Source organism: Falco peregrinus, chromosome 15 (genome assembly GCF_023634155.1).
Source record: "Falco peregrinus isolate bFalPer1 chromosome 15, bFalPer1.pri, whole genome shotgun sequence".
Classification (NCBI taxonomy): Eukaryota; Metazoa; Chordata; class Aves; order Falconiformes; family Falconidae; genus Falco; species Falco peregrinus.
In genome coordinates this window covers 6,691,932-6,718,653 of record NC_073735.1, presented here as the reverse complement: position 1 = coordinate 6,718,653, position 26,722 = coordinate 6,691,932, and the positions used below count along the sequence as shown (strand labels likewise).

Sequence of the window (26,722 nt, the reverse complement as noted above, 5' to 3'; positions counted from 1 at the left end):
GCCCAGCTTCTGATAACGTCCTCACAACATGTTCAGCTGCTCAAAAGGAAAATAAATGCACGAGAAGAGACTAAGCTATTTTTAATAGCAGGCACTGCCATCGCAGTCATCCCTCCGGATCTTTCATTTAGCGTAGTCCAGAGACCTTCAGTGGGTCAAAGCTAACGTAAGGAAAGGCACGCCGCGTTAAACAACAACATGCAGTTATGATTTACACATCACGATACAGCTTAGCTCTTGCAGGGCATTTTAAACCCGATGTTCTGCCCTGTCCTGCTCCAACAGCTGCCAGCTTCCCCCGGACAGCCGGCGTTTCCCAGGCACACCGAGCCTCGAGGAAGCCGCTGAGAACTTCCCTGTCCTAGAGCAATTCCAACTGCTGGCCACGGCCGAGCAGGAGCTCCCTTCCGCACGCCATTCACCCCTCTTCCCAAGGGAAGGAGCCAGCCCCACATTTCTGAACAGATGGCACCGAAACACCAGCAACCAGGAGCAGACACCGAGGTTCAGCTAGAGGAGACGGTCCCCAGCACGGTTACACTTCCCAGCTCAAGCGCAGCTCCCGGAGCCTCGACAGCTGCCTGGTCACTCCTCGGGAGCCCGTTTGTCTGGAGCCCACCAGCCCCTCGCTGTAGGAAGCACGTGACGTGTTTGCATTACTGCCCTGCTGGGACCTGAAGCGTGCTGCATGCACAAGGAGACTTTACTTCTCCACCTCTAAAGGATAAAAAGCAACACTTGCTCAAGGAAGGACCCCCAGCTAGTAACATCCATCAGGGAAGATGCACCCTCTCCCCTCCAGAACTGTGGATTACTTGTTGACATTACAGCATTTTTCCAGCTAAGGGCATGAAAGAAAGTCATCATCCCAGGCTCATTTTGGAAGTGCTTGTCGAATCACAGCAGGGCTGTCACAAGCTACGTGAATGCTACTTACTGTGATAAAAGAATCGAATCCATGATGACTGTATGTTCTCCAGTGAAGTAATGCAGCTGTAGAACATCTTCCCGACGGAGATCAAGAATTATTTCCCAGCAGAGACATGACGTAGACCTTGACCTGAAAACAGCCAGTTCTCTTGTATATCAGCTGTTGACAACTTCTCTGGGGCTAGAAAGCCTCCTTTCCAGCACAGCGAGTAACCTACGCTGCCACCTAACTTACTGTTGAACAATTTCCCTGATTCTTCACCTCTGAAACCAGCCCCCACAAAGAGGGCCAGGCATACAAATAGGATGTGTTTATCATAAAGCCGGTTCTACTCATCCGCAGAAGCATATCTCTAGCAGAAAGGATCAAAGCCAGGCAACTGAATTCAACTCCTTAAGCATCACTCTCCAGAAGACCCCCATCCCATCCCCTCTTAAAGCCTGGCCTTTTAAGCTAACACCTACAGCGGGCTGTTACAAGCCCACCTGCCCCTTGTCACTGACTAAGTACCTGCTAATTTTCCCAGCTGCTCAGGGCTCTTAAAAAAAGAAAAAAAAAAAAAAGGCGATGAGAATTTGGGGTAACCCTAATTAGATACTGCTTTCCTAAGCAGAAAGGCTTACAACCCATCTATGACAATCCCACAGCAGCATTTTGAAGTTACAACTGGAGGTTACTGGTAGCCCTCATGGCAGGGAACAGGATTCAGAGCTGCACCCACTCATTGTTTACGCTTAGAGCAGTCTTTCTAATGACAGCCTCAGTGGTTAAAGCCTGAGGTGCGGAGGCGGTCAATAAGTAATTTGAATGCTTAGGAAAAAAAGCTCTTGGCTCTTTTTTTCTGAAGGGATGGAGTGGAATTATTCTGGAATTTCTTTCCTCTGTGTTGCATCCATTTAAATACTCTCTACTAGTGATTTTTCTTCCTTCCTTGTTTTATTTTATTCTTGTTACAAAAATGAGATGTCAGAAAATCTGACACATTGCTGTACCATATGCTTAGTATCTATTTCCAGCAGCAGGTGAGAATTTCATGATTCAATTCCCACCTGTGCCAAGGCCGTTTTACACCAATTTGCTCTGTAGGGAAACATAGAATAAAAGCAATAAAATCTGCGGAAGACATGTGTATATATATGGGCTGCTGTACACATCTTCAGCATTGCCCATATGAAAAGGGAGTACATATACCCATTTCCATCACTGCACAGTAAGTATTACAACAGGAAAGCATTGCCTAAAGCCAGCATCAACAAGCCAAAATGTTCTACCATCTTGGTCAGACTCTGGAAAATAACTTGTCGGCTTCTTTCTGCAGCTCCATTTTCTTTTACTCTTTTAGTGTTCATGCTCTGAAACTTCCATGAAAAATAAAACAACTATTTTCCTGTAATCACCAGGTGACAGGATACGGTGGTTTAAGCTGGAAGGCTGAAGTGATAAATGCTGGACTTGATGAATCTACAAATCCGTCCTTCCTGGAACAAATTTGGGTCTTGAAATCTTAGCATCATTCACCAGAGTCCTGTTCCCCAATCTATTAATCAGCGAGTCCTTGCCTTGAAGCAGCGTAATGATGTTTTCTTTCTGGTGTCTGATTGCCAGCTGGAGGGCTGTACAGCCAGTGGTATCTTCCAGGTCAAGCAGAGCACCAGCCTTAATCAAGGTCTTTATAATGGCCATATTGCCCTTGAGGACAGCGAGGTGCAAGGGTGTCCAGCCCACTTTGTTCTTAGCGTTGACATCTGCCTTGCACTCCAGCAGATTGATGACAGTCAAAAAGGAGCCCCGCTGGACTGCGAAATGGAGGGGGGCCCACTCTGATTTCTCAGCGATGTTGGGGTCTGCCCCACACCTCAGCAGCTCACAGACTACCGGCTCGTCGCTGTAGCGAGTGGCCAAGTGAAGTGGTGTCCAGTCCATGCTCCCTCTGGCATTCAGCTTGGCGTGGCTGTCTTTGAGCAGGTGGATGATTTCGATGTGCCCTTTGAAAGCAGCCAGGTGCAGGGGGGTCCAGCCTTTGTCTGTCTTCAGTTCCACATTGGCTCCGGATTTGATGAGCTTCTCACAGATGAGGTACTTGCCCCTCACCACGGCCAGGTGCAGGGCGCTGTAATGATTCTGATCCAGGCTGTTGACGGAGGTCCCGTTCTTCAGCAGGTAATGGACTACCCTGAACTTGCCCCTCTCCACAGCAACGTGAAGTGGGGTTCTGTGGTTCTTCTGCTTTTTCTCCAGGTCTGCTCCTTGACTGGCGAGCAGTTTCACCAGGCCGACGTGTCCAAAGCAAGCTGCCACATGGAGGGCCGTTTTCCCATCCACCTCCTGGGTGTTGGAGTCAGCCTGGCGAGACAGCAGTACTCGGGCCACATTCTCAAAGTTATTCTGGGATGCCAGGTGCAGAGGGGTCCACCCATCATGCTCTTGAGCGTTTACCTGCGCCTGGTGGTCCAGCAAGAGGCGTACGATTCTGTCGTCCCCGTTCTGAGCAGCAAAGTGAAGAGGTGTCCAACCATCATCGTCAGGCATGTTGATGTCCGCGCCGTGCTCCATCAGAACCGAGCAGATCTCTGGTGACCTCTTCTGAACAGCCATGATGAGGGGGGTGTAGCCACAGACTACCCGGCTGTTCACGTTGGCTTTACAGCTCAGGAGAAACTTCACCTTTTCCACATTTCCCTGGATCACCATGAGGTGAAGCAGCGTGAGGCCGTTTTGCTGGACTCTGCAGATTTCCTCGGACAGGATCTCCTCTGGACTTTCAGCCTGACCGTAAGCAGGTGGCATACGAACCTCCTGATTATCAGTTTCTAAAGGCGGGGGGGGGGGGGGGGGGGGAGAAACGGGAGAGAGTAAGGTCAAGTGAAATAGTTTGGTGTGCACGAGATGGGAGGGAGAGCATGGGAATCTTTACAGTATGAAACGAAATTAAATAAGTCATTTTAGAGACAGGGAATACGAAATGAGGCAAGGCTGCAGGCCCTTAGAAAGCAGCGAGAGGTCTGCCCTCTCCCCGCCGAGAACTGTCCCTGCCGTTTCCTGTACAGTTAGTTCATTTTCCTTCATTGAAAAGGAAAAGTCACCCACATGGAAAACATTCTTGAGCCAGATCCTTATCCCTGGAGAGCAAGGAAATAGGCTACTTCTTGTAGGTTTCTCCTTCTTTATTTTTGAATTATAAGTCCCCCACTTACCACCACTTCTGGTGTCTCGGGGGAAGGTGAACTCTTCTTTGTCACTCTCATTTTCAGGAAAGGGGGGAAAAAAAGCCATAAGACAAAGTTACTTATTTGCAGTCTGTAATGTCTGCATACAGCAATTTGCTACTGCTCTAGAAGTTGGTACTATCATTCCAGTGATTTCTATCCGATCCTGTTCTGACATCTAAACCGCAGCAGAGCAAATCACGACACTAACAGGAATGTGGGAGCCTGAGAACGATCTCTGGATATTAATGAGATTTTCCTCCTTTTACTTGTTTGCTCCCAAACATGCATATATTCTGCTTCCTCCCCGCAGCACGTGCCCACGGCCGGGGGCAGCATCCCAGCCGGTCACCTGCTTTGTGGTACGGGGAACACCCCCCCACACACACACACACCTCGCCCCCCATCGCTCCCCTCCACTCAGGCACCTCGCTGCCCGCTGCCTGCACAGCTCGGCACAACTTCAAACCAGCAGCAGCTCTCAGCTCTCAGCTCCTGCTTCGCCTTGGATGAGGCTGACTTCTAGGGACAATTACCCGCTGGTAGCTGGGCTAAAATTGTGACTATCCTGAAACCTGCTTTTTTTCTTAGTCAGAGAAACACAGGATTCACTTTTTTTTTTTTTCTTTTTTTTTCTTTTTTTCTCCTACAAGACTTATTTAATTCCAGCGTCCTCAGTTCCATGGAGCTGGAAAATGGTCTTCTGCTCATGTATGCCAGTGCCACAAGCAGAACCCCTGTGATTCTGTGTCTGCCTGAGTTTCTTTTAAGGACCGAGGCCCGCCTGACATCAGAGCAAGCAGAAAGCTCTTCCTCTCAGACTGTCTATCATTCAGCACACTGGCTTGCTAAATTTATTTGCAGGTTTCCATCCCCATAAATGAATTACAGCTGCACAACCCACGCAAACAAACTGCGCCAAGGTGGCTGAGGTGCCCTTGTCTGATGCTAAACAATGACGAGGAAGGAAACACATCCTCAAGAGCTGGTAAGAGCAGGGAAAGGACTCAGTGGAATTTCCCGAGTGGTACTGGGAAGTCTTCCTCACCTGCTGGCTCCCAGAGATGGCAGGCTTGTGGGACATCTTCCTGACAAGGCGCTCGTTCTCTGGATCTACGACATGGCTCTGTATCAGTGACAGCAGCATGTCTGTTTCCACAGGGATATCTACCAGAGCAAAAAGACTTGTTAGCTGTGCAGAATACCCAGATGGCCAGAACGCAGTCAGTACCCACGTCTTCCATGTATCCTCCATGTGGGGAGGAAGGAAAGAAGGAGAAAGATGTGTTGACAGCAAATGGGTACCAAACATTTCCAAGGTGACAGGCAATTTAGCTGGCAAAGAGTTATACACAAGCTCATCGCCCGCTTGTTAATCCAGCTGGCCCTTGGCTAATACGTATCACAACCAGCTACTGCACCTGTAAAGCTTGGCCTTTGCTTAGGGTCTTGGTCCCAACACCTCTTCATCAAGTCAGCCATCTGCTGGCATTCCCCTGGCCACTCGTTGCTGATGGGTTCTAGGCACGGCCTCTTCCCTGCTGCGACTTTGACGATAATGGCCATCATGTTGGCTCCTGAAAAAGAGCAACGGGCGCTGGGCTTTTCCTCTGTGAAAATGGCTGTAATCAACATTTCATAAGCGCAGTGCGTGTAAGAAGTGTTCATATTTACCTGCGTAAGGTTTCTTCTGCATAAGGACCTCCCAAATGACAATCCCAAAGCTGCAGGCAATGAGAGATCGTGAGCAAACACCCCCAGAGGTACATGGACATAAAGGTCACTTACCGCTTTCATCTTCTTGACAAATGGAAAAATAAGGAAGGAAGTTGCTCAGGATGGAAGGATTTCAGCCCCCTCACCAAAAGGACAAGATCTTATGAATCATCACATACATCCTTGATGCCTCAGTGAAAGGGTTGGGGTGGTGAATGAGTGACTTAGGACATCGCCTGTGAAAGTCAGGCTCTCGGTGCCTTTTTTGCACTTTATTTACTTCGGGGTTTAGAGACCTGCAAATTTATGTGGCCATGCAACCCCCCCTTTGTTTCTTCTTGCGTTACTGTGTAAGGCTAAGGAGCTGACGGATTTCCAGAACGTATATATGTAGCTCGTGTAAGTGGGCTGCAAAGCACTTTGGCCCAAAGGAAAACAATGAAGTTGAAATCTTTTCTCCACCAGCTACTGACCGAAATGAAGCTGAACACCAAAGCAGGCAAGCAGTAGTACAGCTGTGTTAAAATCAGAACAAATCTGAGCAGCGACTGCTATGGAAGGGCAGACACTGTCTGTTCCGTGCTCTAAACTTACTCCTCCATGACTTCCAGCAGCCTCACAGGGTACGATGGAACTGAAGGAGCCTGCAGCCCACGTGGGCTCGGTGAGCCCAGAGGTGCATCGGGTAAGAGGCGGGTGGTTAACCACAGATAACCCCACTGCCCCTCACTCTCCACCACGGAGGCTGGAGTGCCACGCGTCACTCCCGGTGTGTTCCCCACCGAGGACACGAGGCAAGGCAGAGAGCCAGAACATAAACGCAGTGAGGCAGCGTGCCAGCCTTGCTCGGTGTCGAGCTAGGTGGCACCTCAGTGGGACCTCTGAACAGGGACCTTACCTGTACACATCGTATTTGATTCCTGGGGGCTTGCTGTTCTGGAGAAACATCTCGGGGGGGATGTAGCTCAAAGTGCCTCTCAAAGCAGAACTTTCAATATATTGCATTCGGCTAGACTGCTCCATCCATTTTGATAGCCCGAAGTCCGAGATCTGCAAGCAGAAAAATGAAAGCCTCTCCCATTTAGCTCATAATCTCACCCCTCCTTATATTAGCTGGGAAATAACCTCCATCCTTCACGGTCAGGGATGTGAGGAGGTGTCTAGCAGCTGAAACTTGATAAAACCCTGATAAAATTGTAATTTTTTCGCTGAGTCAAGCAGATCAGTGTTTCCTCCTCAGTTGGAGCCTTAAGTTCCCAGTTCCGGCACAAATTGCCTGGATGATCTTGCGAATACCATGTACTATGTCTACCAGCTGCTTCTCCTAAGCCCCACCGGTCAATCTTTCATTGAGTGCTCCTGAAGAACCTAACTCACTAGGATTCTGCACTCATTTGGCAAAAATAACCTTTCTCTTATTTGAGAAATAACTCATCCCTACAAACACGGTATTAAGGTCGCACCTTGACATGCATATTCCCATCTAGGAGAATGTTCCCCGGTTTTAGATCTAAGTGCAGCAAAGGAGGTGTCATGCTATGCAGGAAATTCATAGCCAAGCCCATCTCATGGATAACCCGGAATTTGAGCTGCCACGACATTTTGTGAGTGGGAAGAATTTTCTCCAAGGACCCTCTCGCCATATATTCCATCACTATCCCCAAAGGACTGTTGCAGACCCCGTAGATAGTGACAATGTGCTGGAATTTGATTTTCTCCATCTTAGTTGCCTCTTCCATTAGACAGTTCATACTGGTCCTGCAAAAATAAAAAATAAAAACAATTTAAAAAGTGGAACCAAAGAATGGTATCAGACGATTCACAGGCTGTTACTGTACAGTAGCTTAGTGACATCCAGCCTTTCCAAGCAGCCCTGCCGACCCCAAAATGATTAATTCCAATTTGCCTCTTGAATTGGTGATGCAACCACATCATGACTAAAATCTAGTACACAAGGTGTTATGACGTCTCAAAATGAGCCGAGGATTGTTTGGGCAAATTCAGCCACGATGCACCTAGACAAAGCGATCAAAACGTCCATCTCAGCCCAGCTCTCAAGAGACCTGCAGTGATCACAGAAAGCCTCGTCCACGTGCCCGTTCCCATACTGTGGCGAAATTCCCAAGTGACGCTTCCCTGAAAGTGCGATGTCAGGAGCAGGTGCAGCACGGTGAGCCATGCTTTTGTCAGACACCACGTGCCCACAGGGCAGCTTCAGTGACAGCCTGCACGCAGGTGGCCAGTGTCCAGGGACACACTCACCTGCTGAGCAGGACATAGGAGGCTTGCAGTGCCCCAGGGCATGCCTCGGCTGCACCTATCCCCATGCCTCTGCCTGCAGCTTTCTGTCGCTGAGCACTGGGAATGTGGTCCCAAAGGGAGTCTAGACATGCTTGTCCGTCGCTGCCTGTTTCGGCAGACCTGTTTCACTAAATCTTTACATTTCCTAACCTGCTGAACGAGTTGGGGTGCCCAGAGCACGCTGACAGCAGCCAAGCAGTGAAGTGCCAAAACTACATTTAAAAAGCACACCCTAGGAATGAATCCGAGCTTGCAACAACATCATGCCAGGCCACTAATAGCTCTAAACACAGTTCAGCTAAGCAAATCCTCCTGCCAGACTTCCTCCAGCAGGCTCCCCACAGCAAAATGTGCCTCTGTGTTGAGGACTCCCAGCCCACGGCAGGGGAAAGGCTTGACACAGGGGAGCAGTTGCAACCTGCAGCAGGGAGGGTTGCAGATCGCTCCTTCCCCCTCCCCGGGAAGTGATGGGCATGGAGAGAGAAGTGACTTCTGTGATTTCTGGGTCCCTTCCTGGGACAGACTCGCTGGGCGCAGCCCCCCTCTGCCCCCTGCCCCGGGCACTGGTGAGGGCTGACGGCCCAGGAGCTTGGGCTGGACCCTGGGGCAGCCCAGCGTGGTGGGGAGCAGTGGGGGGACGGGGTTTGGCCCAGAGGAGGCATTCGCACCATCAGCACAGAGACGTGAGAACGCACAGCAGGAAGGTGGGTGTTGGACAAGCAGAGGGAGCCCCAAGAGATGAGGCTTCCAAGGGAGAAAAGCCAGAGCCCCAGAGCAGTTCCCATGGAAGAATCCGAGTGTTTCAGCCCTCTGGGAGATACTGTGGCTGTTCTTCTGTGGGTTCCCGGTGATATTTTTTCTCTCCTCAGCCTCAACAGACCTATGAACCACGGGCCTTCACAGCTGACAGAAGCTGAGGCCAGAGCCGTCTTCCAGCCGCCCTCTTTCCTTCTCTTGGGTGATACATAGATTCAGTGGCAGCCACCAAGCACCTGCCCTCCCAGCTTTCCCGTGCCCACAGGGGCATCTTCCATCCGCCCACAAAATGCATCTCCTCTTTCCTCCTGACAAGCAAACCCACCCAAGGTTAACAAACTTGCTGTCAATTTGCCCCATCATGTTGAAGGAACAGTGCGAAGCAGCTGGTGATGCATCCGGAACGTGAGCAGATGGAAGTCACCGCACCGTTGCCTCCACGCGTCGCTCCTGCGGGGACACGTTGTTTTCACAAGCCCACAGACAGGAGTGCTTAGGACTTTCACAAGCTTCTCTGAAACGGTTGCCTCCTTCACCCCCTTACCAGACAACCGCGCCACTGTGCTTTTTTCCAACTGAGTGGCCTGGAAGCTTTCAGATTTGCATCTGGGTCTCGTATGTGGTGCTGCCGGAGAAACCAGAACCATTTTATAACAGGCATGGCAAGGCTCACGCCAGATGGATACGCCGTGCACTCGAGGAGGTTCTCTGGGGGTATGTGTGTGCCTTAGACAAAGTGCACACCGAGGGTCTGCCTCTCGCAAAAGCAGACACCTTCTAAAGCAAGCAGAAGCAGCCACTGAACCCCCCCAGGCGCACAGGACCACGGGGCTGATGCTGGCCCTTCTTACAGCCCCCACGGACAGGAGGGATTCGTGGCGCAGCCACAGTGCAGGACAGCACAGCCTGGCCCCGAAACCCCAGAACTCACCCAGGATACCGAGTAGTCTAAGTCAGAGCAGCCTCAAGGCTGTTTGGACACCTCTAAGGGGTAGGAAAGCCTTCTATAACACTGCATTGTAGTGCAAAGTTGTTTTAATGACAAAATAGTATAACTTCAGTCCCTAGGAGACCAGTACAGTAACTACTGAAGGCACATATACTGTTAGTTAGGTATTTTTCCCAAACTCAGATTTTCAGATTTAGTTTTTCAAATCCTGGTGATTGCAGGAGTAGTTAAAAAAAAAAAAAAAAAAATCAATGAACACTTTGTTCACATTCAACCATTCTTCTGGAGTGTACACGAGGACTTGAAATCCATGAAAGCTGTATGATTAAATTTACTAGAACTGATATAAACAGAACTAAAACTGATTAACTGGACTAATTTTTTTTTGCCCAAAAAGAGAATGAAATGCAAATGTAATGTCTGACAAGCACAAGCAATGCAATCTAAAGAGGACAGTCACTGCTCAGACTGAACCACCTCAGCTCTTGTCGGTAACATGACAAGATGTCATACGAGCACGTGATTTTTAACCAGGTGGGATCCTTCCAACTTGAACGGAATAAAATTTTAGAATAAATACCTTTGCTTGTTTTTTTCATCAGGATTGCCTATAGTGTATGTGGTATCAGCAGTGGTTGCGATTACCTGGCTTTATCCTACCTCCAGACCCAAGGCAGTCAGCAGAAGAGTCTTGCAGGCAAGAGACAGAGCAAAAGCAAAAGCAAACCGGGGGTGCAGATGCACCACCAAAAGGGCACGTGGAGGGGAAGGCAAGCGAGGAGGCAGAGCACTCTGTGAGCCCAGCAAAACCAGCTAGAAATTCTCCATCCCTCGGCTTTAAACCTGGTAATTTTAAGGGATAATTTAGTTTAACCAATACCCATTAGTCCCAATGTCCAGCGAAAGCTAAAAATAAGTAATCAGGCTGCTTTCATCCACATGCTCATCTTTAGTTTGGATGCCTGCTTCAGCCTCCAGACTTCAGCACCAATTACTCCAAGTGTTCCTTTCCTGCTTGCACATGCACATACACACATAAGAAAGAAAGAGGAAAGAACTCCAGCTCACTAGTGTTTTTTCCACTCCCTTTGGGATACCAAAAGCTAGGCTTCCCAGGGAGAAGCAGCCACGTGAACGTTTCCTTCAGATTTTTAGCACATCACTGTAGGCGGCTCTAAGCGACAGTGTGACCCAGAAGAGACCGCAGTTACCTCTCTACGCTGGAGTCCTGCAGCAGGTACGGAGAGCATTTCACTGCGTAAACTGTTCTCCACCTCTTGTGCTTGACTTGGTAGACATGCCCAAAGCCTCCACTGGCCACTTTAACCCAGTCTTCTTCAAAATCCTCCTTATTAAAGACAGTTAAGCCGCTCAGTTGCCGGTCTCCCACCGAAGTCATGACAGAAAAGGCAGCCTGGCTGTCTGCCTCCTGCTCGGCGGGATCAGAGAAGAATAAAGGAGCTCTTCCTACTGCTGAGTTGCATAGGGAGTTACCTGAGATGAGCCAAGAGGTGGATCCTCAGTGTCACTCCCATTTGGTATGCAGAGGAGCTGCACTACTTAATTCCAGACACTCATGCCAGGCTGCTGTGCAGAGCTCGGCTGGGTTGGGTGTACGTCTGCCTTCCTGCGAGGTTGCCCCTCATGTCCAGCACAGGCTGGGCGAGCGCTGAGACACTGCAAGATGAAAAACAGGGCGATGCAGCGGTCCTTGAGCAATGGCACTGTGCTAAGGACGGGAGTCCTCACCTGAGGCATCAGTACACGCTGGGTGAGAGTGAAGCAGACCGATACTTAAAGGAAAGGAAAGCTTTACACAGAGAAAAAAACACAAGGCTACAGTGCAGCATTGCATACGTGAGCTGGACGAAGGAGAAAAGTGGAAAATCCGCCAGAAAGCTAAAGAACAGAGAACCCAAAACTAGCAGGTGGCGAACATGAGTGCATGAAGCTGAGCAAATACTGAAACCTCAGAGATAAAGTGTGCTGATAAATGCCTGCGAGGGGCATTTGAAGAAATAAGACAACACGGAAGAGCTGGTCTGAGCAGTTGAACCATTACCCTGTGAGCACTAGTAACAGCACACATACTTTTAGTTGCTTTGTTTGTGCCTTGACTCCCCAGCTGTAAGAAGGGTTTAACGACACTCGTCTGGGTCTCGTGCACGTACGTCTTTAAGGGCTTAGCACAGGGACCATCGCTGTAGGTAAGTCAATGTCAGCCACAACGTGGTGCTGGTTTCCTCAGCACCACTGCAATACAGAAAATAATTAGTATTTCTGATGGGTATTTGTCGTTGAGGCTTGACCTGGGATTTTTAGCTATGTATCAGATCTGAAGAAATTCTTGGAGGCAGATCGATCCAGGACAGAGGGATGCTGGGTTGGTCCCCAGAGGGACCTCTATCCAGCGCCACCCGACCTGACAACTACCCCCTGCATCCCAACACCCCCCGCCTACCCTGATAAAAGCCTCACAGATCGTTTTTCTCACCGAATTGGTGCTTCCCCAGGCACCACTGCTGCCACCTGCAGAGTTCCAGCCGGTGCCAAACCAGGCTCGGAGCTGGGCGCCCTGGGCAAATGGAGCTGGGCATGTAAAGCAGTGGCCAAAGGGCCATCACAGCCCTGCTCACAGGGACTGAGCATCTGCACAGTTTTCAGGGGTTGGACTGTACACGACCCTTTGGAAACAGGAAGACCCTCCCTCTTTCAGTGTACCCGACACAGCTGCCAGCAGCACAAGATGCTGGGCAAACACAAGTAAAAATAGGAAAAGTGAATTGGCATCGGGAAGGAGATCAAGTCCAGCCTCCCTGGACCCTAGCAAAGAAAGGCTCTGCTTTTCAAAATGAGGTTTCATCACACACGTGCAGAACAGGAAGGTGTTTGGTCTTCATTAACAGGAATTTCCACATGTAGAATGTGTGCAGGTACTTGAAGCCCACACCGCCTTTGTAAGAGGCACCGCACTAACAGACAGCATTAGGTCCAACAAGAGGCAGGCCACATCTTCCAGACTGGCACCAAGCGCAGACACTGCTCAAGCACCCAAAAACAACACACCACGCTCTACCGAAGAGTTACGCGCAAGCATCGGTTTATTTCCTTCCGAAAAAGCAGCTGCACCTCTGCCACCTCCTGACGGCTCAGGGCCTTGTCACAGGACCGACAGGTCAGCCTGCAGCAGAGGCTCTACCCTCCGGTCTCTGACTGCTGGAAGCAGTCGATTAACTGGATGGATCCTTTCCCCTGGCACATGCCTGGCAATGGTGTGAAAAGCAAGTTCATCAATTCGTTCCTCATCAGGAACCCGAAAGCTGACATCACGCACATAGGAAGGTGGTCAGAGAAACACTTGAAAAGCCACACGCTGCCCGTAGCCGGGGCACTGACAGCCCCGAGAGCCCCTGCGCTGACGGACCGAACATCGCCCAGACAAACCTGGCTCTGGCTGCCACAGCCAGCCGTGTGCCACCAGCTGTGCTGCTGGCTCCTTGGCTGGCGTGTCCCACCCCAGCCGCTGCAGAGCTGGAAAGCATGCCAGACGGCGACGAAAATTCTGCTGGGACATTCAAAAGCTTTACAGCGCCAACAAACCATCTGCAAAGTGGAAGGCAGCCATACCGCAGCAGCCAGCACAGCAGTCTATCTGGTTTATTCACCCCAAAAACGTGGCAAAATGCTGCTGCTGGCCCCTCTCTGGGGTGCTTGCTGATCACCCCTGCCCTGATGACCCTGAACCCCCTCACCCTGAGACGCCTGAGTGTGTCGCCCCACTGCGGGACAGATGCTCAACACCCCTTCCCTGAGGTGCCTGACTACTGTCCCCACAAAGGCTGTTGGTCCTGCTCCTGACCTGCCCCCGAGGACAGTTGCCAACTCTCATTGCCAAGGCGGCGGCCGACCCCCACTCCCCCCGCAGCCATGGCCCCCATCGTGCCAGCTGCGGTGGCCCAGCTGCGGCCCCGCTCTGCCCACACTGTACCTGGCCACCGTGCCAGGCTCCTTCAGAGCCACAAAGCGCTTCTGTTTGTGGTTCTAGGAAGCTGCTTCCCATGTGGCTGCATTTCAGGTGCACTGCAGTGCCAAAAGCAGCACGGCTTTTTACGTTGTTATTCCTTTCGCTGCTATTCCATACAGAACCTGTCCTGTCAGTCTCCGAGACGCTGTTTACAAACTTATTTCAGGAAAGAGAACAGTCCTTTGGTTAAAGAGCAGGTCAGGGCACAGGAAAGCCGAATTCCCTCCTGGCTGCATCAGAGTATTGATGCCCACACACTTTTATTTGCTTTGTGCCTTGACTCCCCAGCTGTAAGAAGGGTTTAACGACACTCGTCTGGGTCTCGTGCACGTACGTCTTTAAGGGCTTAGCACAGGGACCATCGCTGTAGGTAAGTCAATGTCAGCCACAACGTGGTGCTGGTTTCCTCAGCACCACTGCAATACAGAAAATAATTAGTATTTCTGAAGGGTATTTGTTGTTGAGGCTTGACCTGGGATTTTTAGCTATGTATCAGATCTGAAGAAATTCTTGGAGGCAGATCGATCCAGGAGGAAGTGCAGGCTCCTTCCCTGTTGCCTTTGACACGAGGGGCTCTGGCTGTGGCCCCTTTCCTGCTTGTGTTCTGGCATCAACAGTAAAGAAACTGGACCTGTAAGTTAAATATGGTGAGTTATTTTTATGCGCTCTCAAATTTAGCCTTATGGACAATGCTTTTGCATTCCTAACTTTCTCCCACTACGTGGATTTTACCAACAGTTAGTGGAAACTTGCTTCCACTGACAAAGAGAAAATAGTAACGTGAGGATAAAGGGACTCAGCTCCTTCAGCTGAGAAAAGCTGTAAAGCTGAGAGGCTGGATCTCTGGAGCTTTTGGGTCCTGTCCACATTCCAATCAATAAACTTGGGTTTCGTCAGTTTTCCTAACAACCTATTCTCCTTGATGGCATGGCTCTAGCCTACACTGCTCTATTTTACATGGTTCTTCTGCACGCTGATTTCCGTCTGCTGTCCCATTTCTGTGAACAGTGTGCTGGTGCTTGCACACGCTGCATTTTAAGCTCTGCTCTCCCTTACAGCTGGACCACTACTACAATTCTTTCTCTACTCCGCAGTTTGTGGACTCGCTCAGGCAGAACAAAAGAAAGGAAGGAGAGACAAGCTTAAAGCGGAGATTGGATGTCTTGCTCCCTGGGTCGGCAGAAGCTCTACAAAACAATAGTGTGCAAAGCAAAATCAATTGCTTTTCTGATCGTTGTAGCAGCAGTGGCATGGGATCTGCAGGACCAGTCAGTTGCTTGTAGTTCACAGGCCATGGATTTCTCCGAGTTGTGGACAGCCTATGTTTTTGGTTTTCTGCCTGTGGTGCAGCCAAAGGCTTATGAAAGCACTGCCCAGGACAGCAAAGCCAGTAAGAGATCCCAGCAAAATGGGTACCAGCATGGCAGAATCAGGACCTGGAAATAAACAAAGAAGTAATCAAGCAGTGAACAGCGTTACGACAGGGAGGGAGAAGAAAAAGAAGGTTAAACTCCCATTCATCTTTATAGCATGCCAAATGGTAGGGCAAAGTCTCTTTCCATAGGGTAGTGCCTTTCCAAACACTACCTTCTTTGCCATAAGATCCCAGCAGTAAATATTCTTTGCATAAACAAGTAAAGACATAAGAAGTTAGGTGACTCTCAGGGATGGTGCCAGTGGATTTAAGAAGTCTCTCATGCTCATGATGTACCACGTTCAGCGTCATTCCTTTCTAATAGCTGGACAACATCTAATTAACATTAACCAGCTGCTGTATTTCACCTATGAACAGAAAGAAAAAAGAAAACACTCCTGACTCATGGCCAGCCTCATTCTGCACCTAATGTTCCTAAATTAAGTGTTTCCCTGCTGTACCAGATAACTACTTCTAAATAACCGGACTCTTCCCTAAGCTCAGTGAAAAAAAAAAAAAAAAAAAAAAAAAAAGAAAAGACTGCATCGCTCTTTCATTCTAAAAGCTGCAAAACTAACAGAAAAAAATATTTAAAAGGAGGCCCTTATACCTTGGTGACTCCTATCTCAAGCCACCTAAAACCCAGCCACTTGAAAGAAAGAGTTAGTGAATACTTCTCACAATTATTTTAATGACATTGCTCATCCTCAGTCAACATGTTTCACCAAAATACTACAACATGCAGGAAAATTCTTCTCAGAGACATTCAGCCTAATTTTTCGCCCTTTTCCTCCTTCTAAAGCTTCACTTCCTGTAGAGGATGCATTTGGCTGTGTCTCCTGTATGAAAATTTATCAGATCTGATATTGATTAACCATCATGTTTGGGATTTTGGAAGGCCACAACAAAGGTGAGGATATTGTTGGGATATCACCTAGTCATACCAAATGGCTGTCAAGAAAGTTGTTACAAGTGTGCTGTTTTTCTTAGAGCAGGAAAAGTCAAACAGAAGCTCCTGCAAGAGACAGAGGAGCAAAACCAGGAGACCCACCTTCCACAGGTTTATATAGAAACCTGTTCTTCATTCTCAAAACTGGACCAAACGAGATCAGGTTGTGCAGGTTTCCATAGGTGTTCCTGTCACTTGGCTGGATAAGTGGCTCCACACTTTCAAAGCAGTCCTGGGAAAGACACATGAAGAACATCTGAAAGCATACTGGCAGCGCCTGAACAGAACCTCCTGCTGTAGTGACTGTGGACAGTCTGCAGCAACCACAGTGCTGATGGCAGCAGGTGTCCTCAGAAAAAGTGAGGTGTCCTCAGAAAAATGCTTGGACCAGCCCATATGTAAATCTCTATTCCCTCATTCCTTTTCCCTAGTGATTAGCAACTACTGCTATCATTTCATATCATTAACTCATCCTCCAGACTTTTAACAAAAGGATTGACCAAATATGGGATGATCCTGATGCGGTGACTTTGTTACAGGAGGTGGCTAAGTTCTTTCCCAGAGGGTCCAACTCTCTTTTTAGGGCCAACAGCTGCGCCTCCAGGCCAGGAAGTACTGCCAGAGCAAGCAGGGCATACGCGAGGTGCAGATGTATCCTTCATGTGCCCATACAACTGATTTTCTAATTCCTGCCAAGGCTTCTTAAAAGCCTGACCAGCTGAATTTTTGGATCTTTTCTAGCTCTACTGTGCACCTCAACCACTTAAACTTTCATGAATGTCTCTTCTAGATCCCTCTCAAACACTTCTTTGCATGACTTCTGTAGTGCTGTGTCTTTTAAATCCACAGCATGGTCTATGGCTAAGTAGGAGACACCATGCCAAGTGTTTCACAGAAGCCTTATCCCTGAGCCCTCCGAGCTTGTGGAAGCCTGAAAAATGCTATACCCCAGACCCAGAACAATCGAATACAGAGACAGATTTGAGCCCTTTCTCATAATTCTACAATGCAAAATTACACAGTTCTGCTGAGCCTTCACCTTGCCATTCCCCTATAAGGTTGCTACTTGCTTATTTGTTGATACGCTTCTTATGCTGATTACACGTAAAGTGAAAATAAACCATTGTGAGCTCAGTTAGCTTAATTGAGAGCAGAAATTCCGCTGAGGCTTTAGCAGACACAGAGTACGCAGGAGGATTAAGAAAGAACTGTATGAGCTGAAAGAAGGTGGAGCTCTATAATCTACCATTAAGATTCTTTACTTAATTGACTGTACTTGCTGGAAGCACCAAATCTTTCCAAAAGTTCCTTAGACCAGTGAGATGGGGCCCGTTCCACGTACCTGTTCACATCCTGTTTGGCCATGCAGACAGACATTAAGCTCACAGTGCAAATAGGCCACCGAGTGATTCAGCATCTGGAACAGCTGGATGGTGAAGCTAGCAGCTCTAGAGTTACTGCTCTGCAGTAATTGGATGTGTCTGCATTCAAATGGCAACCTGACAAGGACAAATGGCAAACAGTTTCAATTTCCAGCTCTCCCTGACTAAAGGGTTGAGAGAGGGATCTGCTGACACAGGTCTGCGCAAGTTCTAAGCAAGGTATCTGCATCTACAGAGTCAGAGTTAAACAAAAATCCAAAAAATGTCAGGGTCTCAGGCTGTACCTGTCCCTGCTGTGAAGGCCACGGTCCCAGAGCAGCAGAATTGTTTCTTGGAGGCTGATTTCGCTAGAACCACCACAAATGCTGCTGTAGTGCAATAATCATTCCTTAACCCAGACAAATTCAGAAGCACTGCAGAGGGCATCTCCCCCTATGGGAGATGCCAATACGGGCAAATCAGAAAGCTCTTTTACTGGTGACAATAACGTGTAGCACTTCTAATGCGTATTTCATGCCCTCTGGCTGTACAAACACCAACTAATCAATCTTCCGATTTCCCTGTGCTCGATCCAGTCAGGTTAGGCACGAACAGCTGTGAAATGCTGATGGGGAAATGGAGGCCCATGGAGGAGCCTGGCTCCCATCCTTGGACTGCTCTGCTCCAGGCTGCACCATCCCCTAGCAGTAAGTGCAGGAGGATGCTGTAAACCTGGTATCTGTGACAGCATGGCGTGGAGCAGCAAGATGTCTTATTCACATAAATCAAAGGGTGAAGGGAGACTTTTTCCCTGAGGGTTCTTTGTCTTACCAAGCCCTTGGTATTAATTACAAGACAGCTAAGGGAACAGCACTCTCAGACTTGTTCTCGCTGCTTTGAGCTTACTCTGTACTCCAGAGATCAGACTGCAGCCACAGGCTAGAGAGAGGGTCCTCTAAGGATCAGCCAGGCCTCAAAGAGCAGTGTGAAGCTACACCCACCCCTGCAGCTCCGTGTCTGACCTGTGGAACAGGCAGCACATCGCGCCCGGTGCCCCCGGGCTGGCAGAGGGTGTCACGCAGCACGACCGGATCTGGAGTACGGGCTGGCTGCTGTTACTCTGCACAGCGACTAAAGCCAGGAAAGTGTCTTGGGAAGGTGCCAACCCTTCGACCTCAGGGCTTGCTTCTGCAACAGGGCGCAAGCTCATCTGCACAGTGTAGTTACCGGAGCCACAGACGTCATCACTCACAACTGCAAGGCTTTAGGGAAAAAGCAAAGAAGAGCTCAGGTCCAACTCAGGCTCCACAGCCTGTTAGGAGTAAAACAGCATTAGGGTGAGTCTCCGCAGAGAACCCAAACAGCAAGCTGAAACAAACGAACAACATGTAGACTGTGGCATGACAGAGCCTCCCACGACCAGAACCACCTCCTGCCCCTCTGCACAGTCAAATCTTTTGAACTGAGGGGAACTTGGAATGGTCTTACTGTGTGGGAATATCTACCTTCCTTGCTAGTGCATTCGATCACTTAAGCAGTACCACTTGCAAAATTGCATATAGATTGTTTTTGGGAGGAGAGGCAGAGCTGAAGGCTATTATGAAAAAGAAAACTAGGTCTGAATGACAGCGTTAATATCCAAAATGTGAGAAGACTCTTTTTTTTTTTTTTTTTTTTTTCATTAAATGTGAGGTCATTGCTGAATGAACTAGGTGTTTTTAAAACCACAACACAGCACACCCATGTTACTGAGCCCATGGAGCAATTTGGAAATTAGCACCCACCCCTCCACGCCCCCCTTAAATCATGCAGCATAAATACACACCAGCAACTACGCCGAGATAATTACCCATTCAGAATGGCAGCATCTGACTGCAAAACCCTCCTCTGATGTGATTCACTCAGCAGCGCACTAGGCTCCGAATCCAGCAGGGTTAGAACAGTTACCAAGCCTTCAGCCGCTTCTTCTGTTACCTCGTTTGTTCTAAGCATCTCCTCTGCCTCTGTGTTCAAGAGCAGCCTCTCAGACTGCCCAGTGTTTGCAACACCCAGCAAGGAATCCCCCTGTGGTGTAAGTGCTACCAGACTCTGGGACGAATATGAGGGGACCTCTGGGGTTGGAAGGAACTGGATTAGATCTCCGGCTAGAAGCATCTCAGCATCATTGGCAGCTACTTTATTGAAGACAGCTAACTGATTAGTAACCTTATTTACAAGCCTATTAGCAGAGATAGAAAATGCTTTTATTGTCGAGGGCTCACTGGCATGCATGACAGTGTCAGGGCTGGAATGACCGGTCTCACGTTCAATGTTATCTTCCAGTGACACCTTCTCCAAAGGACGTCTCGCTGATGCCTGATGTGGTGAAGATGCTGGTGCCCGAGTAGACAGCTGGCTAGTGGTGGCTGCATCTCCTTTCTCTAACAGGTCCTCACTCTTCCCCACTGGTGTAGAGACCACGGTTGACTTGTTGACTCCGGCAACTGTAGGCAGCGCCAAGTTTGGATCAGATTGAATAGTTGGTGTTGGCAGGTGAAACACTTTTTTGTTTGTAAGTGAAGCAGTGATATAATCATTCTTAGCTGCAGAAAGAGAAGTCACTGCTAATGGAGAATGTGATATGCTCTGTGTCAATTTAGGCTCTCTCTCAAGAGCAACAAGAGATCCTGCAGACACAGATGGCCGTACTGGGGTTAAAACCTTATGCCCTGTGGGGGTTTGCTTCGTCCTTGTGTTAAACACAGCTGACAGAGACATGCCTGTTCCCAAGAATTTACTAGTTCCTATTTTTCTTGCACTTGTGCTGATTTCAGTTGGCTTTGCATTTTCTCTCAAGTTGGCCTGTGAGAACAGTTTACTTGGGGCTTGATGGATTTGGTCCCATTTCATGGCTGACAGCAGGGGAACATGTGTAGATGCAGGTGAAGGTGGGCTCGCAGGAGAGCTGGTATACATCCTTGGATGGGTAATTGTAGCCAGAAGTTTCACAGAATCTGTTGTTTTCATTTGGACCTTTGCTGAAAATGGAGTACGTGCTGGTGCTGTTGTCAGTATTTCTGTCATTACAAAGGGCTTAGGCACAATGGGAGTAAATTCCAAATGTTTAGTAAGATCATGTTTTACAGAGGTGGTGTGGGTTCGTGTTGCTTTAGCACACAGAGCGCCTCCTCCTGAACAGGCCGTGCTGGCCCCTGCTGAATCTTTGTAATCACTTCCAGCTGGACGTGTTGAGAAGGCTGACGATGCACTGGGTACAAACTGAACTCTTGATGGCAGCTTTTGAAATGACTCGGTACTTAAGAGATGTTGTGATGTGGACTGCAATGGCACGATGCTTGTAAACATCCTTAATGGGTATTTTATGGTTCTAGCCGAGTGCAAGGTCAAACAGTCTGCGCACTGTGCACGGACAGAGGAAGGTGTGGCCACTAAGCCTTGGTGATGGCTGGTAGCTCGCAGCGTTAGTTTCTTACCGTGCTGAACCTGATCTACAGTCCCTGTGACAGTAAACAGAGGTTGGGCAGGCGTTTGAAAATCCAGGAATCCCTTTGCTGACAGTACAGGAAACACAGAAGAACGTGGCTTTTCAGTGGTGAACAACGCTTTGGGGGCAACATGGGGGCTCTGCTGTGCAGACATCACTAATGGTGGCACAGTAGAGGTGAAAGGCTCCGCTAACGTATTGTTACGTAAAAGCAAATCACTCCCCTCGGCATCTTGGGGACTGGGAGCAGGTACCTGCATCTCTTCAGGCAGCCTGTGCAGATGCAGAGCCTGCGCCGCAGTGCTAATCCTCACCCGCGGCTCCAGCAAACGATTCGGTACTGAGGTAACAGTTTGAAACAAACTAGTGATGGCTGTATGATTAGGATTAGTTAGCACTGGCTGAGAAGTTACTTTTGTTTTCTCTGCTTGTTGGTTATATGTAGTAGGAAGAGTAGTTTCAGGCCTCAAAAACTTGCTCACGGGATAAGAGGAACTAGTTTTCATTGGGATATCACGACTGCTTTCAGGGGTACCCAAATTCAGATCTCGCTTGCTTGTGAACGAGAGGGCAGTTTTGTTGTCATCTTCACTCTCAGGAGAGGGCACCATCTGTAAGTCTGGTCTGTCACTGGGCAAAAGGATAAATACAGGCTTAACCAGAATTATGCTAGAAGGACTCAGATTTTCTAAGTTTGCAAGGTCCAGCACTGAAGAATTTGACACTGCCAGGATCTGCTGAATGGAAACCAGACCCCCAACACTGGTATTTGGGAGTTTTTTAGGTAGAGAGGAATCTTGCATGGGCTGCAGGCATATCATGCCATTAGTACTTTTAAGCAGAAAAGACAAGTATGGTGACAAAGGTAGCATTGTAAATTGATCACCTCTAAAAGCACTGAGGTTTTTGGTAGCTGCATCATGTGTCATACCAAACTGCTGCACCACTGCTTGTGCCAGATATGCTGGGAGCTCAGCCGCAGCACTGGGCACCGCTAGTTCAGGATATGGTGTTACCGAGCTGGACGGGCTTCCCTGGGCATGGAGTGAGGGCAGTTTTGAAGCAGAAGCTGCCAGGCTGCCAGCTTGCTGGATCTGGGAGGCTGAAGGGGCAAGGCTGTAAAAAGGAACTTTCTGGTTCCTGTTGTCATGCAGTCCAGAGGGGCTGGAGACTGTGCTGGCTTGGGGAGTCAGGGGGGAAGACCCTGTTTTGCTTATCTGTTGTGGGAGAACTTCCTTTCTCTTGGAGTCTTCCATTGTGCTCCTCTGCAGCATCGTAGGGAAGGCTTCCCGAGATACAGGATGGGCAGAAATGCCTTGAACCCGAGATCCAGAACTAGTAGAGGTGGATGAAGTTGTGTGAAGTCCTTTCTCAGCAGAGGTGGAGATGCCCATTAGCTGCAATCCAACATAAGTAGGAAAAGATGTACCTGGTGGCTGAAGCCCTGCATGAACAGTCTCAGGAGTGCTTACAGGCTGAAGGGCTGCGTTCTCAATGGTAGACGTACCCGGAAAGGGTGCAGATGTTGCTCCTTTTAGCTCTTTAGCCGTTTGGGAAAGTTTTAATGTGGAAATCCATAACTGGCCTAATGAGGGCAAATTAGCAGGAGCCTGTGGGCTCTCGGGGGATCTGGATTTTTCAGGTTTACTTGTCATTATCTGACGATCAGTATGTCTTTGCAAAACTAGAACTGCAATTTCGTGAGAGCTCCTGTTGTTTTCCTGGGAAACATGTTTAGTACAGTTGAGAGTCCGGGGCAAAGAAAAGGGCTGTTGTCTATCGGTTGTGCTAATGGGCCCTCGAAATGGAGGAAGTGAGTCATCATGAACTAGAGCTTCCTGGTGCATCAATAATGAAGAAGGATGCACATTGCCTTGTGGGAGTGTATGAAGAGCAGGCAACTGGGTTGGATGTCTGGAACCATATATTACAGCTGCTGTTGAGTTTCTGGCTTTACTGCCTGTTGTTTCTTGCTGCAGAGATAAAATAGGGGAGAATGGAATAGCACTTGTCTGCGTCATTCTGGAATAGACTGCACTGAGGTCCCCTGAAGTTGGCTTTTGTAGGAACACAGAAGTTGTAACTTTAGCATCCATACTCTGAGTCTTCTTCAGGTATGCAGGTGTCACGCCAGCTTTGCTGTCAGGCTGGACTTGTACATTTGTGTCTTTTGGCCTTTTGCTGGTGGCAGGCAGTCCTGTCGGTAACCAGTCCACCCTTGCACTTTCAAGAGCAATCTTGACTCTGGTGGGAAATGCAGATGCTATTTCTTTTCTTGGAAGATGAAAATTTACTGTTGAAGCCAAAAGAGATGTTTTAGGACTTGGCACCTCTGTCTGCTTGATACCAGGAATGGAAGAGACAGCTGTAAACCTGGGAGTGTCTTGATGAGTCCCTCCACCGAATATGGGCTGAGGCAGCCCAGCACTAGTGCTGGTAGGACTGAAACCAGCCTCAGTAATATTTTCCCCTTTTCCTTGTAGTGACCTGTCTGGTTGCTCCAGACGTGTGGCAACCTGTGATCCTTGTGTGGAGACAGGGATGCTTATGCTACTCAAGAGCTTGCTAGGAAATGTGTGTCCATCCTGGAGTTTCAGAGCTGCTGCTTCTGAGTGTGGTTGCTCAGGCACCTCCAAGTCTCTAACCATCTCCTTAGGCAGCACGGCTGTTCTTTTTGCAGCGGCCTCTGTGTGGAGAGGAATGAAGTCAGCTGTCGTTTCATTAGTAGGATCAACTGCAGGACTCTGAAAATCAAAGGTCACCTCATCTGAGTTATCTTCTGTAACGGAAAGCACTTTGCTGGGCACTGGGCTGCTCTCAGCTCTTGGTTGGGCTTCTCCAGGAAATCTCAAGCCTAATTCTTCACCGACACGATGTTCATTCCTGGAGGCACCTAATGAACAGAAAACAAACCCGTTACCTATTCAGTTGTATATGAACTTATAACAGCTTGCAGCAGCACTTTGCAACAGGCTGAGGGGGAAGCGGAAAGTTAAGCGGCCACTGGCTCCATTCGGAACTGTGCAGGAGGGAGGATGAGCAGCTCTGGCACTGCCATGCTTAGAGCCAGCTGCTATAAATCTGATCCTCTGCCGTTTATATTCAGTGTCATATGAAGGATGACACTTCAAATTCCTGCCACACTGATACAAAGCATTAACCAGCCAGAGAGGAACCCTTTATCTTAATTGTACAAGGATATAAATGACAGCCAAAGATGCAGGGAGAATGAAACCCTCAGGCTGCCTGAGGATGGGCTGATAGCTCTTTAACAGCGAAGCAAAATTAATGTATACTTGAATGAGCCACCTCACCCGGCTCTCCTTAACCACTCTTCCTCCTCCAACATCCCAGTCCTGTGACAAGCTTTCCAATTCACACTGGGTGACCAGGCAAGACAACGTTGGTTTGGTTTGTAGAAGTGACACAGAGCGGACAGGACATAGAAACTTCTCTACTTTTAACTTCTCAAATCAGAAGCAGACACTGTCATTTAAAGAGGCAGACCTACAGTTTAAATGGCTATTGTTTTATCCACACATTTTACTTTTTTCTGTCTGCCTTCACAAGGTTGGCATTCCCAAGTAAAATTTCCAAACCGTGTACTTTCTTCTCCAAAAACTTGAAGCATTCTCACTTAGGCACCTGCCAGCAAATAAATGTATGTAAAAGCTAAAAAGTGATCATGCATTTAAATTGTATTTTTTGACAAAGTTAAAGCAGAGGTTTAGCATTTTGTTTCAGATTAAATCGTTGAAGTTGGCATCCAAGTGCAGTGCTTCAAGAGGAGATTACAACTTCTCTGCGGTCATTTGGAGAACCAGTACTACTTTCAGTCAACAGTGAGCAGAGTAAGCTGATACAAGGGAGCCCCAAAAGCTGATACATCGCTTAAAAAAAAAGAAATAGAAGTTAATGGACGATAGAGACCGGAATGTTAAATCTAAAAATATTTTGAATTGTGGTTTTGTATAAACAAATGAGACTCCCATGGTTTAGCCCCAACTCGGCAAAGCAACACAAGTGACTTATCTACAAAGACAAGTGCTTACTGAATAAAGGTCTCGCATAAAGAAAGCGGTGTAAATATCCACAAATACACCTTGCAGGGGGACAAGGTAATTTAAACAAAACCCACAAAAAGAACTACCAATTAGGTGGAAAATTCTTTGACAACCCCTCTCAAAGTTTATCTTTACTGAAGAGAACAGTCTGCCTGAAGACCCAAGACTGCTTTCATTAGCCAAGTTAATTTTAGGTACACTTGACACTTGGAGGGTATGCTCACAGGCACACAAGAGGTAGAAAGCAAAGACTGACTGGTTCCATGCAGTGAGTGACAGCAGCCCTAGGAACTCGTTTGAGGCATGACAACATTACAAACTCGTCATTGATTTCATGCTGTCAGAAATATTTGGCAGGACATCTGTTCCCAAAGAAAATGCAGAACACGGTGAAGAGGGGAGCCCATGCGTATTGTGATAAACAGTGGAGCCTAGAAACATGTATTCTGAACAAGGCTTCAGCAGACATGAGTTGGATTTTCAGTTCTGCTATGGACTTACTCTGTGAAAAGTGACTCTAGTTTTTCCTTTGTTTTCCCCCGGCTGAAGGAGACAATATATTCTTTGGGAAATGGACCGTCTCTTAGCTTGGGTAAATAGCACAGCTACGTCCTGCTTTGGGGCCACATACCAGTCCCACAACAGAACCATTTAAACCAAATCTTGAGCTTTACAGCACAGCTGCACAGAGACAAGCTGCTCCTTCATCTCACTGTTGTCACACACCTGACACTGATGGCACAATATTTAGCGTAGTTTTCCTGCTCACTGGTAACAGAGGAAAAGAACACAGAAAGACAGCAATTGAGATTAGAACAAAACACATCACTCACCAAATAAATCCACTAGTCCAGCTGCAATCAGAATAAAGATGGGGAATTTTTCCTGCATCTTGTGAAGCAGCTCCCGAGTCACCCCAATAACTATATTCAGAGAGGAAGCAGCTTGCTAAGGAGTCTCTGCTGCCTCTTAGCAATGGGCATTTGTTGTGTTTGTCCTGGAAGGGCAGAGTATTGTGTTACTTTATAAGAGCCTAGGTGAGACAGCAACCAATAATCTGTTTCAAAAAAAGAAAAAAAAAAAAAAGAAGAAAAAAAGCCTGGACCAATTGGAATCAATTGATTTTTGACAAAAGAAGAGCGTTCACGTGTGTGGCAAAGATGGAAAATGTGATTGTAAACACGAGAGTTTGCCCATGCAAGGCAGCTCTTTCTGTCTGAAGGGTTAAAATAGTACCTTGAGCACAGGGTGCAGTTCTGAGCCCGAGTTCAGAAGCACGTGAATTCTCGAATTCATCCAGAGGAGGGCAACAGGCTCAAAGCTGCGCCAGGGGAGGTTCAGACTGGATATTAGGAAGCATTTCTTTACTGAGAAGTTGGTCAAACACTGGAGCAGGCTTCCTGGAGAGGTGATCAAAACCCGTGCCTGTCAGTGTTAAAAGGTGTTTGGACAATGTCCTTAATAACATGCTTTAACTTTGTTTTACCCTGAACTGGTCAGGCCGTTGGACTAGCTGATCACTGTAGATCCCTTCCAACTGAACTGTTCTGTAACTCAACCCAATATG

General features: G+C 48.2%; 2 protein-coding genes across 3 annotated transcripts; both read right to left on the bottom strand.

Moving 5' to 3' along the window:
* Window positions 1-1,990: 1,990 nt before the first annotated feature.
* On the bottom strand, window positions 1,991-7,872 carry ANKK1 (ankyrin repeat and kinase domain containing 1). Its single transcript, XM_005240104.3, has 7 exons — window positions 7,317-7,872; window positions 6,752-6,903; window positions 5,812-5,861; window positions 5,559-5,714; window positions 5,186-5,304; window positions 4,126-4,171; window positions 1,991-3,741 (listed from the first exon to the last, which is right to left on the bottom strand). Exons 1-7 carry the CDS (start codon window positions 7,602-7,604, stop codon window positions 2,393-2,395), a joined length of 2,160 nt encoding a protein of 719 aa, XP_005240161.2. The 5' UTR covers window positions 7,605-7,872; the 3' UTR covers window positions 1,991-2,392.
* A 5,064-nt stretch (window positions 7,873-12,936) lies between these two features.
* On the bottom strand, window positions 12,937-25,171 carry LOC114012864 (uncharacterized). Of its 2 annotated transcripts, XM_027790440.2 has the most exons (6): window positions 19,457-25,171; window positions 18,630-18,869; window positions 17,589-17,745; window positions 16,349-16,478; window positions 15,471-15,665; window positions 12,937-15,319 (listed from the first exon to the last, which is right to left on the bottom strand). In XM_027790440.2, exons 1-5 carry the CDS (start codon window positions 23,737-23,739, stop codon window positions 15,634-15,636), a joined length of 4,842 nt encoding a protein of 1,613 aa, XP_027646241.2. In that variant the 5' UTR covers window positions 23,740-25,171; the 3' UTR covers window positions 12,937-15,319; window positions 15,471-15,633. The 2 variants fall into 2 exon arrangements, with proteins under 2 accessions (XP_027646241.2, XP_027646240.2); XM_027790439.2 differs by lacking the exon at window positions 15,471-15,665.
* Window positions 25,172-26,722: the final 1,551 nt, after the last annotated feature.